Raw genomic sequence first — 18,089 nt, 5'->3', positions numbered from 1 at the left:
ATGAAACTGGTTTTAGACAAAGATCTGAATTTGAAATTTAATGATGATAAATATAAAGATCTGTTACCTCCTGTTCAGATGGATTTGTTGACTGGATACAAAAATCAAAGCCCATAATTTTCCATGCTCCACTCTTATTCAAAATTATATTTTCAGGAGTAATATTTCCATGGACCATTTTCACACTACTATGCAAAAATGACAAGCCTTCAGAAACCTGTTAATAAGAGTATCATTTCAGGTTAAATATTTCCCCAAATATCCTGTAAGACATTTCTAAAAATCCTGTTCTGTGGTCATGGTTAAATTGGTAAGTTAACTAAGAAACAATTTTTCATCACTATTTTAGGCTATATCTTAAAAACTGTGTATGGAGGAAATGGAACATAGATGGGAAATCAGCAGATGAGATTACTAAGGCCAATTAACTATCACGGCATAAGAACAAATAGGCTTTTCAAAGTTGATGAACAAACATTCACCAAACAAAACCTGGGAGCTACTGTTCCTCTGCAGAAGGTAAAGAAAAGATTCACATATGGGAGAAACAGCTGTAGCATAGACATTTATATGGAAAATAAAAATTCATTTGATTTTGTGTTTTCCATGTCAGAATAAGCAAAAATCGTAGCAACTTGGAGCCTCCAGTGTTCATCCTCTCTTATACTTACAGTGATCAGGGCACTAACATCTCTCACTTCCCAATTATTTCATTTACTATAGGGAGACAAAACTTCAGCAGTTTACAAACTTTATAAAATAATCATTAACACTACAAGTAGAAGAAAATTATAAGGACAACCTTTGTCATACCTGAAGCAAGCCATATTTGGTCTCCACATCATAAAGTTTATATTCTTTAATGTCAGATGGTAAAGGAGAAGGTAGGTTGTCCCAGCTGCCAAGAACATTAGCTAAACTGGCACAGACTGGTTCTGTACAAAATGCCAAGCAATCCCTGTAGAGGAAATACATAAAAACATTCTTGTAAAAAATGTAAATCTCTTGACTGCACCATACAAACATCATATTATATATTACCAGAGCACTTGGTGCTACCTAAAACAATGTCCTATTTCAGGTTTTGAATTCTTATAAGTAATATTATACTGAAGAGGAATATATAAATATCTGAAGTATTCAGACAATATTAGAATATAGAAATCAGCTTAAGTCATTTTATTCTCTAATATTCACATATATCACTAATTATACACATAATGCTTCCTTAAAAGTTTTAACAAAACAATGCTTTTCTTGTACTGATCCAGGAAAATGGAATAAATAATTCTTACTGTTATTAAACCTTGTAAAATCAGGCTATTAACTGTGCCTAAAACTGATACGCCCCTGACTGAAGCAATACTTATTGTGGTCAGACAATGATGAGGAACAAAATTAATAAAATGTAAGGTAGCACCTGAATATTCTTTTACTTTGCAAATGAATAGTAAAGAGGTACAAACGAAAATATACGCTTCTTGTATGAACTGCAGTTTGCATGTGAAGTGACTGTTTTCTAAATTATTTTATCTACTGTTTCATTGATGAAAAACTACAGGTCTTGTTTATGCATTTTTGTGTCAACGGTGCTGGAAAATCACAGATGAAGCAAACTTCCACACATAAAGTGGTCTGGTTGTAACAATGTGCTTCAAAATTTTGAATTTCAAAGTCCTGAAAACAATGTACGTCTCAGTTTCACAAACTTCATGTAGCACAGAGTCATTCTTTATATCCATGTTCTTCATACTGGTCTGCACAGCACTGGAGGCCCTGGATAGTCATTGGACCTCATGTCTTAATTGTTTTAAAGCAACATTATTTTGGAGAAAGCATTACATGGATGGTAACACACATACCTGGTTTAAGAATGAGTAATTCATGAGAACACTAAGCACTGCATCAGTATGAACACAGAAAACTGAGACTGAGTAACTAATAAAGATATATTTTTGAATATAAAGTTATAAGCAAGAAGACAGAGGCCTAACTTTTTGTTCATTCCATAAAAATATCCCAGAAGACACAATGCCTCAGCATGAATCTACCACATAGTTTTTATGTATCTCAATAATTAACAAGCTTGCTCTTTGAAGTAAAATAAGGCTGACAAAACATGCAAACCTCTTATTACTTATCCAGATTTTAGTTTTAATTTAGTTTTATCTACTGCCTTTCTGAAGGAAAAACAACTAAAAATTAAAATTCATTGAATCATAAATGTCAGCCAACCTGACAGAACTTCTTTGCTTGGTTTCCTCCCTACCATGCTGTTAACGCCATCTCTTTCATGTTTCTATGAACACAACTAGGGCTATAAAACTTGTTTCTTTAGTAGTCAGAAGGAAGAATCAGAGCACAGAAAGACAAAGTCCTTCATTTTCAGTCTGACTTCAACTTTAGCACAGAGCTTATATATTTAGTTACAGTTAAGGCATAGATGATAGAAAATACCTAGGGAAGAGTTATGCAGCATTTTTCGTAACATAAACTCTCTGATTGCTGTTGTTTTGAGGGAATAAAAAGACAATTGCTTATTTTTTACTTTAGGAGCTAATTAAATAAAGACGCAAACTAGAGTAATGGAAGCATGAGGCAAAGCTAATTAAAACAATTGAATATTGCAGAAGCTGATGTCTGCCATAGAGTGCAGCTTCTTTAACAGTTCCCTGAATAATATCAAAATGAAATTCAGAGTAACATAACAAAAAGAAAACAAGTTAAAAACAAAAGTGATGGCAAAAAATGCCTACACTTTGGGAAAAACTGCAACAGATGGACTGTCTAGTAAATTAAGTATCTGCGACTCTTCAAACTACTACTATTTTTAATGGGTAGTAATGGCATTATGAGTGAACTTATAATTTGGCTTTTTTATCCTTTTCTCCAATAACAAGTTAAATATAGAATAATATTGCTCATCTCTGCTGGAATTCAAGACCAGTTGTAAGTAAACATATTTGATTTATATTAAACATTTAGTATAAATAGTTATTCATTATATAAATGCATGTAAAAATGTATACATCATAGTATATATTTATATTAAATACAATTATGTTGAATACCAATAATTTGGAGTAGAAACATTCTATTAGTAGTGGAAAAGCTATCTACACAAGGGTCAGAAAGCGTATGGCCTTTCTTTCTATATCTACTTCAGCTGTGCAGGTGCACCAAGTATCCCTTTGTCCCACTAATGAGGAACAAAATGTGACTTGCATGCAGTTCAATACAATTGTATGCTACTTTGGAGACACAAAAAAAGACTATGTACAGCCTAGCCAGAAGGAGCCCATGACAGGTTTCTTCAAAAATAAGCACTCTGTGAGGACCTGAAGTTCTAAAGAAATCTTACAGCATGCTTGCACGAGGCTACACATACAAATATTCTAATCAAACTTTTCTTTTATGAACCTCCACCAGAAACTGCTACATCACTTTCTGGCACAGAAAGCAACTGGACAGGTTTTGTGCTACTCACGTTTTTACCAGTAGCTGAGTGTACCAAGTATGGAGAGAAGAACAACTGGGAAGAAGAAGAACAATGCCCCCAAAGCATAGGGCATTACTAAAAACTTATGAACGAGAACTCTGACATAACTAGACTGCTAATTTTACTCAAAAGGCTTAAATTCTTCACAAGAAGAACACCAAAGCTTTCTTAACAGCCCTAGGTATGAATCTTAGCCTTTTCTTCTGAAGTGCAGCATTCAGGAAAAAACTAATTACAGATGCAGTTGCTGAGTCAATTGAAATACTGTGATAGTTTTAGGAAGAAGCCTGGGGTATACTCTAGGATTCACTTGCATACCCTATGACTGAGATGACCCTAGGCCCTTTAGTGTGTAATGGTTTATTTACTGTTGCAGAGTACTGAAAACTGTCTTCAATTATCTAATTAATCTTCTTCAGGCTTTTGTGAGGGGAATACTGAACCACAGGGGCAATGACAGCTTTGAACCCTTGTTAATTCGAAAAGTGTTTAGTACTTTATATATATATATATAAATATATCTTTAGATATATATATATATATCTATACATATATTTTTATATATATATATATATATATCTTTAGAAAGATATATATATATGAATATGCAAGTGTCATTTAATCCAGGAAATTTTTCCCAAAATAGGCATCACAAAGATGAAGAAGCATTCCTACAGTATTCTCAGCTCCTAGAAGCCAGTACCTCTGGAAAAATGCAGGTTAACAGACACAATCAAAAATGTAGAAGTTTGGAAGGTAATGTACATGAATCTTTATTAGGCTACCATTTAGAAAAACTGGTTTGGAAAAACCCTCTAAAACCTTCACAATCTTCCTCAGCAGGATCAGCTTTCTATTTTAACATGAAAACTTCATTTTATTTGTTAGATTTTAGTGTGCTGTTATCACTACAGTTGAAAGATAAATCTATAAGACTAACCCATTATTGTGCCTAGTGACTAACCTTACATAAAGCTAAGCACTAACAAAGCACACTAAATTTTGTCTCCCTTGATTGGCATTTGAGGATCTTTTAAACATAAATGTGGCCACAACACGTACAATTTACCAAAAATCTCCAATCTCACGTGCACTAAGTACATACATCTCATAAATAGAACAAATGTATGAAAAAACTTTTGTCAGAAAATGATTTTTAAGAGCGTTCTTTAAAAGTGGAATTAATTGAACTACCAAATTTTCATGCTGTGTCATGTGTAGCCTTATAGCTGCAACTAGACTAAGATCATACCATAGATGATGAATTAGATTCACTAGTCACACCAGAAATGCATCCTATGGCTTGGGGGAAAAAAAAAATACCTGAGTGTGGGGCAAATACTATTCTCACATGAGTAAATACAGTAAACTTGAATCTCATCAAATATATGTGTTGAATGTTCCAGATATCTTACATCCAGTAACAAAACAATGATTAAGAAAGCCCGTTCTCAGCTTTACTACACCTCACCTGGATTCTTCCAATGGATGTTGAACAGTAAGTAGTCGAGGGTGTCGAAGCCTGGTTAGCTGTTGAACACCTCGTTTTAAAGAATCAATAATCTGATCCTTTTCAAATTTTTGATACTTGTCTATTAGCTTCTTATCAAAGACAAAAACAGCCACTTCCTAGAAATAAGCAACAAAATTCACTTGGTATATAACACAGCCAAAAATCAAGCCTATGCACAATTACATAAACACACACACACATTTTTTTGAATCAACAGTACAATCCCACCGATGCAGTAAGTATGTCAATGTATATGTGTATATTGTACTTTGTCCCAGACATAATCACACAGGTTACTGTATATAACCTTTGGAATATATATTTTAAGAGTTAAGATACTACTGCTCCTTATCTGACAAAGAGTAATACGTGAACTATAACCACTATCTACACAGTGACAAAGCAGCAGATCCACAGGACAGAAATCAGTTTGATTTTTAAGTAGATTAAAGTATTTACATCAACTATGAACAATTAAAATATTCTGAGCATATATGCATTCTTTTGGCATTAAATGTATCAAGTGGTGCTTTATTAAACCAGACCTTGTCTCAGCATTCTGCTCCAAACCAGTACAAGCTATATTAAACTACACATTCATAAAAAATAAATTATAGTCACAGTAATTAATTACTCACATGATAAAACATTAAGAATTTGTTAATGCTTAAACATGTGTAAAGAGAAGTCCCAGAAATGCAGTAGGTGTTAAAAACAGAGAAAAGAGTTCTTCCAACCAACCTCTGTAAATGGACTGGGACAAAATTAAGGAATTTATATGAAACATTGAAATTACAAAGATGGATGTGAAATAAAAAATTAGATTATATCATCATCTTGGAAGCCATTAAAGAGAAATAAATCAATTTAAGAAAAAAGGAATTTAAAACTTTATCATGAAACAAAGACTTTTACACTCCTACAACAGCATTATGGATAATAATAGACGCTAGAAGCCATAGAAAATAATATGAAAATACAGTTTTCAGTCCCAAGAGGAAGTCTATGCTCTTGTACTGCACTTATTAATCTCACAGGAACAATTACACCATTGATTTTTTTAAAAAAGACTTCTAGAAATAGGATATATAAAAAGAAGAAATTCAGTCCAATACACAAAAAATTGGTTTATATTTTTTAGCTGGTACCTGTTTCATTAAGCCGTTAGCAGGTGAACATTTATAACTAAATCAACTAAGTACACTTTTCCTGCTTCTATCCATACCAGCTCCCTGCTGCATCTCTTAAGCATGACAGATCAAACATTAACATTGACAGAAGGCAGGGAGGGAGGAACCAATGATAGGAGATGGAACACACACATTATACCCACTATTTAAAAAATACACATTTTCCAGTACAAAGTGTGAATGTATTGAGCAGTACGTGACCAATAACAAAATTTCAAACTAATATAGCATTTCTGAAAGCACTTCTGTTTAATGACAAGTCAAAAGAGTCAGAAAGTGAGTATTTAAATTGGATAGTATAGAACATCAGCTATGGTTTGAATACTTTATGATAGCTATAAATAAGTTCTGTTGGTGCTTGCTGGAATCCTGCAGGGTTTGTTTGAAGTTTGACAGAACTTTTACATATCCAAAATTAGCTCACATGTTAGTATGTATATGAAATTGTAGTATTCTAAGTATGAAAATGATTGCTATCACACTAATTTTGTAGACTTAAGTTATTGTGGAGTGTCAAGAATCAAAATAATTTGAGCTGTGTGACAACGTGCTTTCAACACCTTCATTTTCATGTAACACGTGATATAAGAAGAAAGCACACAGCTATCTGTCTGCTCATGGACACTAAAATGTTAAATGTGTTCTGACATTAATAATTCAAAATATGGCATTCTGAAATTCAATTCCATAATCAATGTTGATTTTTATATGCAGAATGCCATATCAACAACACAGTATCTTAAGCCCTATAAGTCACTAGGTATTATTGTACAGAAGCATGAAGAGGTAGCTGAGTCATGGGCCACAGAACACACTCTCACTGCACAAAAATTACTGAAACCATACAGTGTGCCTGCAAACATTTAAAAGTGTTCATGGTTTTATGCTGCGTGAACCAAATAACCCTGTCAAATGTTGACTATGAACACATTATTTCTGTTTTGCCTTTTCTGTTTTACAAGAACTGACATGCAACCCCAAAAAGAAGGGCTACTGACTGTAGCTGATAGGGAATCCATCTCCTGTAATTAATGTGGTGGAGACTTACTAAGATGAAAGGCTGCGAAGACTTACATAGTTACTCCTTCTTTCCACAGAAAGCTCTAGGGGAGCTTCCAAGTTGTTTTTTTCATTTCATAGGTTTGAAAGAAGAGTAGTTTCCTCCTGCAGATGACTGCTTGTTATTTAATTATGCAGTCATAATTCCAAGTTTGTGATATAAAAATAATTTGACATAAAAAGACTAAAACATATTTTAAAAAAATTACTGGTGTCCACAAAAAAAGTGAAAAAGTAGAGACAAAACAACGCTTATGCTTCATGACACAAATTTTCATTCATTATGTGATAGGAAGTATACACACCTTGTTCAACATGCTCTTGTCTCAACACAGTATACTGGTAATGTTACTACCTGGGTTAAGAAATATGGACAAGCGTGTAGGGGACTAGACCGGCCACTCAAGAGATCTAAGTTTATATCTCCGTTCTGTACACAAACAGGAGATAGTCTGAACCTTTTGTCTCATCTCCCACATATTTAACCCAAGTGCTTTACTTCAAAGTGGTGTTAGGTAAAGCTCAGTGATGACATTGAGACAGCTGTATGTTATCATGTGTACCATGTAAATATTTGCCAGGATGAAGACCTTCAAGAAAATACCTGTTGTAACTGCCAAGAATTTAGAATTTTTAACATAAATCACTGAAAAGATCATTGTTTAAGTTCTACAATGCTTTTGCCAAGGAACTAAATGTCACTTGTGCAAACAGGAGTAAGCATTGTCCACAACATGCAAGACACAAGACATGGTTTAACTAGGCTATAATCATATTAAGTCTTCTAGAACACTTTTAGACGCTGAACAGAAAAGCGTAAATAAGTGTTCTTTGATTGTGCTTATGTATTTCAGGGGAATACTGTTGACCATTGTCACAAAGACCTGGTATTCACTAATACACCCCTTTATAAAGGTTTTTTATCCTTGTAGTTTTCATCACTAAATGCCCCAATTTCCTTTCCCAGCTTTTTTGGGCAATTTTCCTTTGTGCTGGGTCTGGCTGAGATGGAGTTAACTTTCTTCATAGCATCCAATATGGTGCCATGTTTTAGATTTGTGGCTAAAACAGTGTTGCTAACACACCAATGTTTTCGCTATTGCTGAACAGCCCTTGCACAGGATCAAGGCTTTCTCTTTTTCCCACTATTCCCCCACAGTGAGTAAGGCTGTGGGTAGGCAGGAGACTGGGACTGGACATGGATGGGACAGCCGACCCGAACTGGCCAAAGGACTATTCCGTATCACATAACGTCATACTCAGTGACAAAAACCAGGGTAGAGGAAAAGCTGTGGGTTTTGGCTTCCAAGGTGGCTGTTGTTTGGAGACTAGCTTGAGCATGGGTCTGCCTGTGGGATGTGGTGAGCAATTTCCTTTGCCTTGCCTTTTTTCCCCTCCCTCTTCCTTCACTCATTAAACTGTCCAGATCTTGATCTATGAGTTTTCTTGCTTTTCTTCTTCCTATTTTCTGCCCCCATACTGCTTGGCGGGGAGGAAGTGACTGAGTAGCTGTGCGGGTGCTTGGTTGCTGGTCGGGGTCAGCCCACCACATTCTCCAAGTCCATATGCAATCCTGCATTCCTTATGAAACACACACTAGTTTGAAACACACAATGATAGTTTAAAACACGTGTCCTTATTTACCCATGTAAACACCTTATAAACCAAAGAGAATGCGAAAATCCTGCATTGCATTTAGCATTGCAACTGCTAAAAAACCAAAAAATGAAACGCAGGAAGGGAGAAAGAGAAAAAAATAATTCTCCCTAACCAGAAAAGGGCAACCAGGCAACCAAAGCATGTCACGCTTTCTCTCCTGCCCCTAAGAGGAAGGCAAGAATTCAAAAACACACTGGGTCTGCGTGTCAAAAAAGATGCAAACAAAACTAGGAAGTATTTCTAAATTAAATACTCCAAAAGCTGTGGAAGTGTAATAATAATGGAATAGCAGTACCTCTTCCTATTCATCTCACTGCATACTAAGAAACCATGTTAACAATACCTGTAAAACATTCAAGCACTATACTGATGAATGCTACAGAAACTCAAATCCTTCTATTTTCAATGACATTTTGAATAATGTGGAGTAATAATGCCAGAGACTAAGCACAGAACAAGGAAGGAAAAAAACCCTCCAAATATTTAATAGGTACAGTTCACCATCTATCCTGTGAACTGAATGATGTAGTGCTCTCGTGGAAAAGAATTAAATATGATCATGTTACAGAGTAAGTCATGAACATAAAAGCAAAGGAAACTTTAAGGTAGCAGAGTGCCTGACTTTAGAAACTTCATGTTTGTTTTCTCTTTCATTTTTGTTTCCATGAATAATCAAATGTAACTCAATATGCAAACACATGATGTTTTACCAAAGCCTCCCACTGTGCAAAGCAAAATAGTCTCTGAACTAAAATACTGGAAAGCATTCCAGTATTACTCTGGTCTTTTGCCAGAAAAAGATTTCCCTCCAGCTTTTGGGGGGGTTATTTTTAGAAGCTTGCCAATGTTTTTTTGCAACCCTACTTTCCCATCAGTTTGTTTCAGTCACAAGGTATACAAATATTTCAGTTTTAAAATTAGTTAGCCTTTAAAGTTTGAACAGTAGGAAGCTTTCATTTCAAAGCCACTGTATGCACAGCCAAAACAACAGAAAACTGACTTACCTGCCATTAATATATTTAGTACTACCACAATAAAAGTTAAACACAACTACAGTAGTCTTGAAGTGCAAACCATTACCTCCTTAATTCTGCTAGTTTTTATGACTGAGCTGCCAGTAAGAACATTAAGTGACCTTACGCTATCTATTTCTTTATGATTGCACTTTCTAAGCAGAAAAAAGGACAAGTGCCATAATATGCCAGAAAAAATGTAAGTGCATAAAGACAAGGTTAACAAATCCAATTTGAGCAGAAACACATACCGTAAAATTAGCAACAAGTTACTTCATGTATACACGTATAACCAGAAAGACTCATAAATCTTTCAAACAAACAGCAGCAAATCAGCTATCAAAGAGCACCAGACAAACACACGCACACAGGTAAGTGATTTCCTCACATTCTGTTGTTATTCAGTTGCCTACAAAGTAAGCAAGAAAAGACAAGACACATTAAAAAAAATAAATATGTAAACATTCAGAAATCCAGGAAAACCAGCGAGGCAGGAACCAGGCGGAACTCTGAAAAGACGAATAAAATCATACATATCTACTGTCACCGGAGATGGAATATTTGTAACTATCCACTGACTTAAAATAGGAACCAAATTAATCCATATTTGAAATCTTAACTTCAGCTAACCAACTTCTCTAAGACTGCTGATTTCCATTTGTCCTGAGAACAAAGATTTCTGATCAGCTCTACTGCTGTAATGCTAGCACTCCAAATTTAGCTATTTTATCTGGCTTCAATGACTTAAATTATTACTTGTGGTGTTGTAAAGTGACAACAACATGGCCAATTAAGCCCTTACATCCTGCTTGTCTGATTAAAATACACACTTACTGTAAAAAAGCTAAGCATTTGTAGCTTCAAATTAGATACAGATACTTGCAATACAGAAAATATGTGCATCACTTCACAAAAGTGACTGGTACCACTTGGAAAACGACAGCCAGCCATTTCGATATTGCCCTGCCAACTTTCAAAAGGTACATGCAAAAGAAATAGAAAATAATGTTAAAGAACAGATACATTGCAATACAACACAACATAAACAGTATTGCTGCATAGTTTTATTTTGCAATGGCAAACTGAATGTTGACATGATGTTACCTAGCTGGTAATATTAATAATGAATGGTAATTGCATGTCAAATCACCAGCCATCTGAAATTCCCTGCAGTACAACTGCTGCTGCATTTTAAAATGACTAACAATGGCATACAAATGTACAGATGTTAGTCAGGATTTACAGAGATACTGCAGGATCACATGTGGTACCTGACCTAAAAGTCTGCAAAATCAGTGGTCAGGACACCCATTCAAAGCTTGAAAAACATACCTGACAGGAACCTGGTTACATACACTCTGTCAATTAGGCAGTGAAAGAAGGCATTACAAGGCACAGAGATTGTATAAAACCTATCAAAACTACCATACTTTCAATGTTATCACTTCTTTGTAGAGTTGAGTAAGACCAAAAAAAACCTCAATTGGTACATTGGGCAAATTCAGTACATATAAGCTGTATAGAGTTCTGCAACAGCTAGATAGATGCCATGGCAAAAGTACCTGCTTAACATTATTCAGATACTGTCACAATCAGATCACACATTCTCCACAGATTATTTAGTCTGCATAGTATATTTCTTCCCTATTTGCTACAGTTTATTTTCCTACCATCTAACAGATTATATATAAGTTTTCCAAAGTTATTCCTTTGTGTCCATTTCTTTTTGGTACATCTGTAGCAAAATGATTCATTGTCTAAGTGACTTCACATCACTTCAGCATCAAGTGTAACTGAAGGCCATAACTTATTAAAACTTCTATTTACTTGTTGAAAATGTTATTTCCTTTCCAAGTTTGAAAGAAGACTTTTCACATTGCTCCAGTAAAAAAAAATCATTTTCTATAATAACAGTTCTTAAACTCTGTTTCTGGCAAACCTTCTTCCAAAGTCACAATCCCACTTTCACTTACACATGTGACTTCAAGTGAGTCGAAAGTTTATATACTAGTGCTCTAAACCCTAATACTTTAAGGAAACTAAACGGGAACAATACTGATCTGAAAGCAGCACAGGGAAAGCACAACTCAGTTCCTTTGCAACCTTCTCCCCTAAACCACGCCTTCCTGCTACTGTATCTCATGACTTAACGTTTCTAACCCCTCAGTTTCTGTATGGCAGCTGAGCAAAAAACTGCAGTCTCTTTTGCTGAGAACGAATGATGGCGTACTTCACAATTATTTTAAACTGTAAAAAGACAGTACTGCTGCCAAAAAAAGCTACAAGGTAAAACAAACTGGGGAACTGATCCATGTTAGAAGAAACTTCTTCCTTTTTGTCAGATCACTGTCAGCTCAGATTAATTCTTGATCTTGGTCTTGAATTGTATGCAATGAATGCAGAACCACTTCTTTCTCCAGCAGTGATGGCTTAGAGCAATTATAACCTATGTAGCCAAGAACATTATACTTAAATAATGTTGAGTTCTTCGTTTCATTTTACCGATAGTACTACCCTTAGCATTAGTCTGCCCAGCTGGATTTCCTTTTTAAATGCCACTTACCAACTCATAGACTCATAGAATGGTTTGGAAGGAAAGGACCTTTGGAGGTCATCTAGTCCAAGCCCCTGCCATAAGCAGGGACATCTCCAACTACATCAGGTTGCTCAGAGCCCCATCCAACCCAGTCTGTTATCTAATGCTTATAAACTTAGGTCTTTACTTGACAACCCACCTGTTTTGTTGATTTTTTAGTTCCATTAAATATCTTCCAAGCGAGACCATTACCACCACTGGCAATATGCCGGCCAACATCAAATTCCCTGGTAACAGGGTTTCCCATGACTGCACTGGTGACATCAGCCGTTACCTTTGTAACGGTACTCTTCAATTTATTCAGCATGGACTCCATTGTCTCAACTGTGCACCAATATATCCTACAAAGACAAGAAAAAAAAGCTTCACAGTCCTCTCACAATTTCTGTTAACATAAGATCCAATAGGATACAGGAGCAACCCTCAAAAAGAATACTGAAATATAACTTCCAGGGCTTTGCAGTTATACATATGCACACTGCACACACACACCTGTGTGCGTGCCTGGGGTTTATATTGCTTCTACTCCTCCTCAAAAACTTCTGAATCTCTTGATCATTCTTCATTCATAACAGCAATTAAGGACTGAGAAGTTCAACCATTTCTTGAAAACAGGTAATTGAATAAAGCAGAGAATCTATAACCTGCTCCCATTAAGGGAAAGGTTCACACCTTGTATATCAATATCAATCAACAAAGAGAACCAAATCTGAAGGAAAGCCGGCTCCTTTAATTCCAGCGCTCATGGAACTACACATTTTCTGAAGGGAAGAATTGCTTGAGATCCCCAATCAGCAAAAGAATAGATGTGTATTATACAGATGGCAAGTAAAAACCGTGTTCTTTCCTACACTGTGCTTGTCAAAATACATGCTCAAATTTCAGTATTTTCCCATCAGATTGCTGATATTACTATTTGTATGATCTAGGTATTAATGAGCTTAAGTATTAATCAGTTGCTACAGGGGAAGGAAACAAGAAATCATATTTCTCTGCTGTATTTTAACAAAATTGTACAAGAAAGTTTTTCACATCACCTTGCAAATTTAAGAGCTTACAATTTAGCTTGTCTTCCCCTGAAGTGTGTACTTCCAGAATTTCCTAAGTTGTCATAATTAGTTAAAAAAAAATCTGGCTGGCCTATTCTGGCAGACAGAAGTTCTGAAGCCTATGTCCCATGTATACAATTGTCTCTCTGACAATGGATACACAAGAAAGAATGAAGACAGGAAACAGAGGGGGAAAAAAAAAGAGAGACATTCATCTTCCTTATCGGTTTGAGCAAAGATGAAGAGAGAATGCAAGAAGAACTTACTTCCCGGGATCAGTATTAAGTGGTATACTCAAAAGCAACATTTAAGGATATTTCTTCATTCTCTCTTTCAAATAAGGTGTGAAGAGTACTATTTCTTCAACCTTTAGTAAAATAAAACTAAGATAGCACATCAGCAAATGTACTGAAATCTGCAGAAATACTATTTTCAATTACAGCATTATTTGTCATATACTCAACTCGTTGGCATATAATTTGTGTAAAACCACTTCTTTGAAAAAGAGAGAATGTAATTCCTATTCAAATGGAAGAGACAAGATTTTGCTCTGATAAGGATGTTGTTTGCCAAGTCATAGTAACAAGGACAAAAGAAGCAAAAGGCACTAACAAGTAACTCGGTGAGCACTGGGACTAATCAGCCCCAATTCCTTCTGATTGCATGTCAGGTGCTTGCTTCTATGAATTAAAGCCTTCCCCCACTGTATTTTAGAGATATATATAAAAATCAATGTTCTGGTCTACACAGATTATGTGGTGTCTACTAATACATGCATTTATGCCACAGCTTTTTCTACATTCAAGACACAAATGGAGTTTGTTTCCTCTTCACAGCTCCTTAAGTCTCACAAAATCTGTAGCAACTTACTTTTGACACCTGTATACCTCAGTTAAACTTGACTGAAATCAACCACACTGAAGTTATTTGGACATGCACACCTTCTCCCCCTGCTACCATAGATGTGATTCCATTAGAAATCAGGACAAATAATCTCACTAGTATTAAATTGGAAAGATAGACTTGTTTTCTAAAACAGATAATAAACATACTAAACAAAGCTTCTTAAAAAGTTGCATGAGTTACTGAACAATTCACTCCAGTGTAGACGTGTGTTAACAATATTAACCTAGTCCTAAACAAACTCTAGTACAGTGCTGGAAGCAACACAGCTATGCTGCTCTATCTTGACTTATTGTTGCAGTTATATCCCACCTTCAGTACTCTTCCATAGCAAAATGTAGAAAACAGTAATGCTGTGGCTCCATAGATATTTCTCCAATTTCCATGTCAGCTGGGTGACACTCCTCTGTGCTACTAAATGAAGAACTAGACTTGGAGTTTTAAGAAAATATACTACAAAAAAGAAAGGTACCCAGCTTCACAGATCTTAAATCTTGCAAATACTCAACTTTAAAATCAGAAATAGTAGTTATGGCTTCAACGGGACTACTCAGGAGCAGAACCAGATATGAGTGCAAGCACATTCAGCATGGAGTTGGTCTTGATTATGGGGACTCCGAGTTTTAGATACGAGAAGCTGAGTCTAAATGCAATGAGATAATTCTAAGAATAATTATGTACTTGCTTGGTATATATTAGGTGTTTTGTTAAGAACATAGCTGGAAATAAATTTCAGAAACATAGAATTCCTTTATTAAGTAATTTTGTTATACTATGTGACATTTTATTACAATATATTAATTTTTCTTTATGAATTGTGCTATGGAAAAATGCATGCAACTCCTAACTGTGCAGCCCAAGACCAAACAGCTATTAGACACTGGCTAATACCCCTGTATAAAGGAACTTTTCATTAACCTGATAAGTAGGCAGAAACAAGGATCACAGAGTATTCTAAACAGGAGCTATAGGTATTTCCAGCATTTTATTCTGCAGCTGTTCCATGGGGCAAACTCTATATGCTAGAAGACTATAAAATCAATCCTAATGAGTTTAAGATAACCACAAGTCTAATTTATTTGTTTTTAAATCGCATGCTTTTTTCATTGTTTCATTCACTCCCAGCTATCAAACCTTCTCTAGTATCAGTGCAACACAATCTTGTGTTAGAACACGCAAAACTACAGAGATGCTTTGCAAAATTAGTTGCGGAGAAAATGCATGTGCATGCATGTTCAAATTCCTTTATATAAATCTGAAAGGGAGCTTCTCTACACAGGTGGTGGAAAAATGGTGTAATACTGACTAAATGAGACGAGCCCTCTGCTATGAGTGACAGACTAACTGCAGTGAGAGGCCTGGAAAAGCCACTAGGTGAGAACGTTAACAGCATTCCAGTGTCTGAAGGGTTAGAATTTAAAAATCAACCCTGGTAGACCCTGTCCAACCTGTTCTAGCTTGACAGTATGCAAACTACTATTTAATTTAGCTACTGAGTAGGGAGTACTGAGAAAGTTACTTCTCAATAAGCAGCTTGGGTTTCAAATTTATGTCCATCTAACACTGTAAATTTGTAGAAATCCTCATGTCAATGTTTGGACTGTAATCTAAAATAGTGTATTTTGCTTTATAAAAACAATTGTTATTACCAACTTCAGTAAAAACTCAATATATGTCAACAGGAACAATGTACCTAGAAAATGCATGCCAAAAAAAAAATCTATTTTGGGTAATACCTATAATACCACAAATCATGATGATTTAACCGTATCTGAAATAGGCAATTTTAGTTCTCAACTGTAGGAAAACTGATTTGTTCTGTTCTTTTAAGACTGAACTATTATTTATAGAAAAATTAACAACCATGGGACAATAAAGTCAGTCACCCACAATGAAACTTTCATTTCAAGTTAAAAGGTAATAAATGAGGAAAGTACAAGATCTTATGAGTAACAGTGTTCAGACAAGCAACACAGAACGTGCAATAAATGTTTAAGAACTTTGATTTATTCCTGTTTTAATTTCATGGGTAATATTAATGCTACTAATAGTAAGTCCATGAAGCTTGGAACTAATCCTAAAAAGAAATCCAGTTGGTCGATGTCTTGTTTTCATGAATTCCCCTCACAATCGGCAATAGTCTTTATGCTGATGTACATCAGCAACAATACGTCAGCACAATGATGACATAATCACTCAGCAAGGTAGTAAGCGACAGCCAACACAGCAATAAGAAATGAGGCAAAACATTCAAAATGTTGAAATAAAGATACATCCAAAATACAGATTCCTCACCATTCTTTAATTCTCACTCATGTAAAACAACTGCATGATTTAAAACTATTAGTTTATCCTTGAACTAATTTATAGCTACATCTGATGTACAGATACGGGTGCACACTGTACAGCTGTGCATCATACACTCTGTCAGTATTCTGACGTATAACAAGCTGGGATTCCCCTTTGTGAACCAAGGCAGCAGGCAGGTGCATGGGGACTTCATGTCACCCAACCCAAACTTCCAACCTACCCGTCTGACCTAAACAATGCTGAATTCATAGAAGAAATAGGTGCTAGAAGAACTGAGCCTCACCAAAAAAAAAAAAAAAAAAAAAAAAAATCAGGCACAATCAAGCTTCTGCATTTGTTATAAAAACAACGGGAGGATCAAATGCACTGTGTACCGTGTAGATGCCCTCATCGCAAGTCACCTTCACGAGGGTTTTTTCAGCATTTTGGTACTGAGCTGTAACTGAAATCCTAACAAAAACCCAGGGAACGAGGTCCATGCACGAGGATCTGTCTGTCGCCTGTTTCATCCAGGCAAAACCTAATCTATATGGTGCACAAACCCCTGGCTTGTGGCCTGCGGGCCAGCCCTCCCGGGCAAAGTATTTGCTGTTATTTACAGCGTGACCGGACTCGCACCGCTCCGCGGAGAAACCCCCGCCAGCGGCGCGCAGGGGATCCCCTCCTTCCCCCTGCCCGAACGGCCGGTGACTGCGCTCACTGCTCCGCGGGGCAGCCGGGAGCGAGGAAGGGAGGGACGGAGCCTGCCTGGGACGGGCGAGGTCAGAGGCGAGCGGCGTTTGCGGGCAGGTGATCCGCGACCCGCCGGCGCGGGCAGCCCAACGGTCCCCGCCAGGCCCTGATCACGCAACGACCGCGCCTCCAGGGCGGCCCCCCTTCCCCCCCACCCCTCCGCGCCGGGCTCCCGGGACGCGAGATCGCCGCCCCAGCCCCTGCGGAGCCAGCGGGCCCTGCCCGCCCCGCGCAGTGGCACTAGGCCACGGGCAACCGCTCCTGCCCCGGGGCGCGGGCCTCTTACCTGAGCCCGCGGGAAGCTGCCGGCGCAGCGCCCGGCTGCCCGTCGGCCTGTGGGCCCGGCAAGCCGCCTGTCACGCCAGCTCCGTCTCTCGCTCCGGCCCCAGCTCGGCCCCGTCCTGCTCCAGCTACTCCATAGCGACGGCGACAGCCACAGCGGCGGGGTACGGGGGCGGCCAGAGCGCGCCTCACTTCCGCCCCGGAGGGGCGGTGCTGGGGTGGCGGCTGGGGGAGGTGGAAGTGATGCACTCTGCCGGCTTCCGCCAGTGGCACCGGCCGCAGTG

General features: G+C 37.2%; 1 protein-coding gene across 2 annotated transcripts in view; it reads right to left on the bottom strand.

Moving 5' to 3' along the window:
• Positions 1–12,845, bottom strand: part of SCYL2 (SCY1 like pseudokinase 2) — a gene marked incomplete at both ends in the record, with an annotated part of 32,805 nt that extends 19,960 nt beyond the window's left edge. For both annotated transcript variants that reach the window (XM_081998880.1, XM_081998881.1), the window contains 4 exons: positions 68–217; positions 814–958; positions 4,971–5,128; positions 12,669–12,845. In XM_081998880.1, coding sequence (XP_081855006.1) covers positions 68–217; positions 814–958; positions 4,971–5,128; positions 12,669–12,845 — 630 coding nt within the window. The remainder of the gene's footprint in view (positions 1–67; positions 218–813; positions 959–4,970; positions 5,129–12,668) is intronic.
• Positions 12,846–18,089: the final 5,244 nt, after the last annotated feature.

Source organism: Phaethon aethereus (genome assembly GCF_964289735.1).
Source record: "Phaethon aethereus genome assembly, chromosome: 1".
NCBI lineage: Eukaryota > Metazoa > Chordata > Aves > Phaethontiformes > Phaethontidae > Phaethon > Phaethon aethereus.
This window is presented reverse-complemented; position numbering and strand designations above follow the sequence as displayed.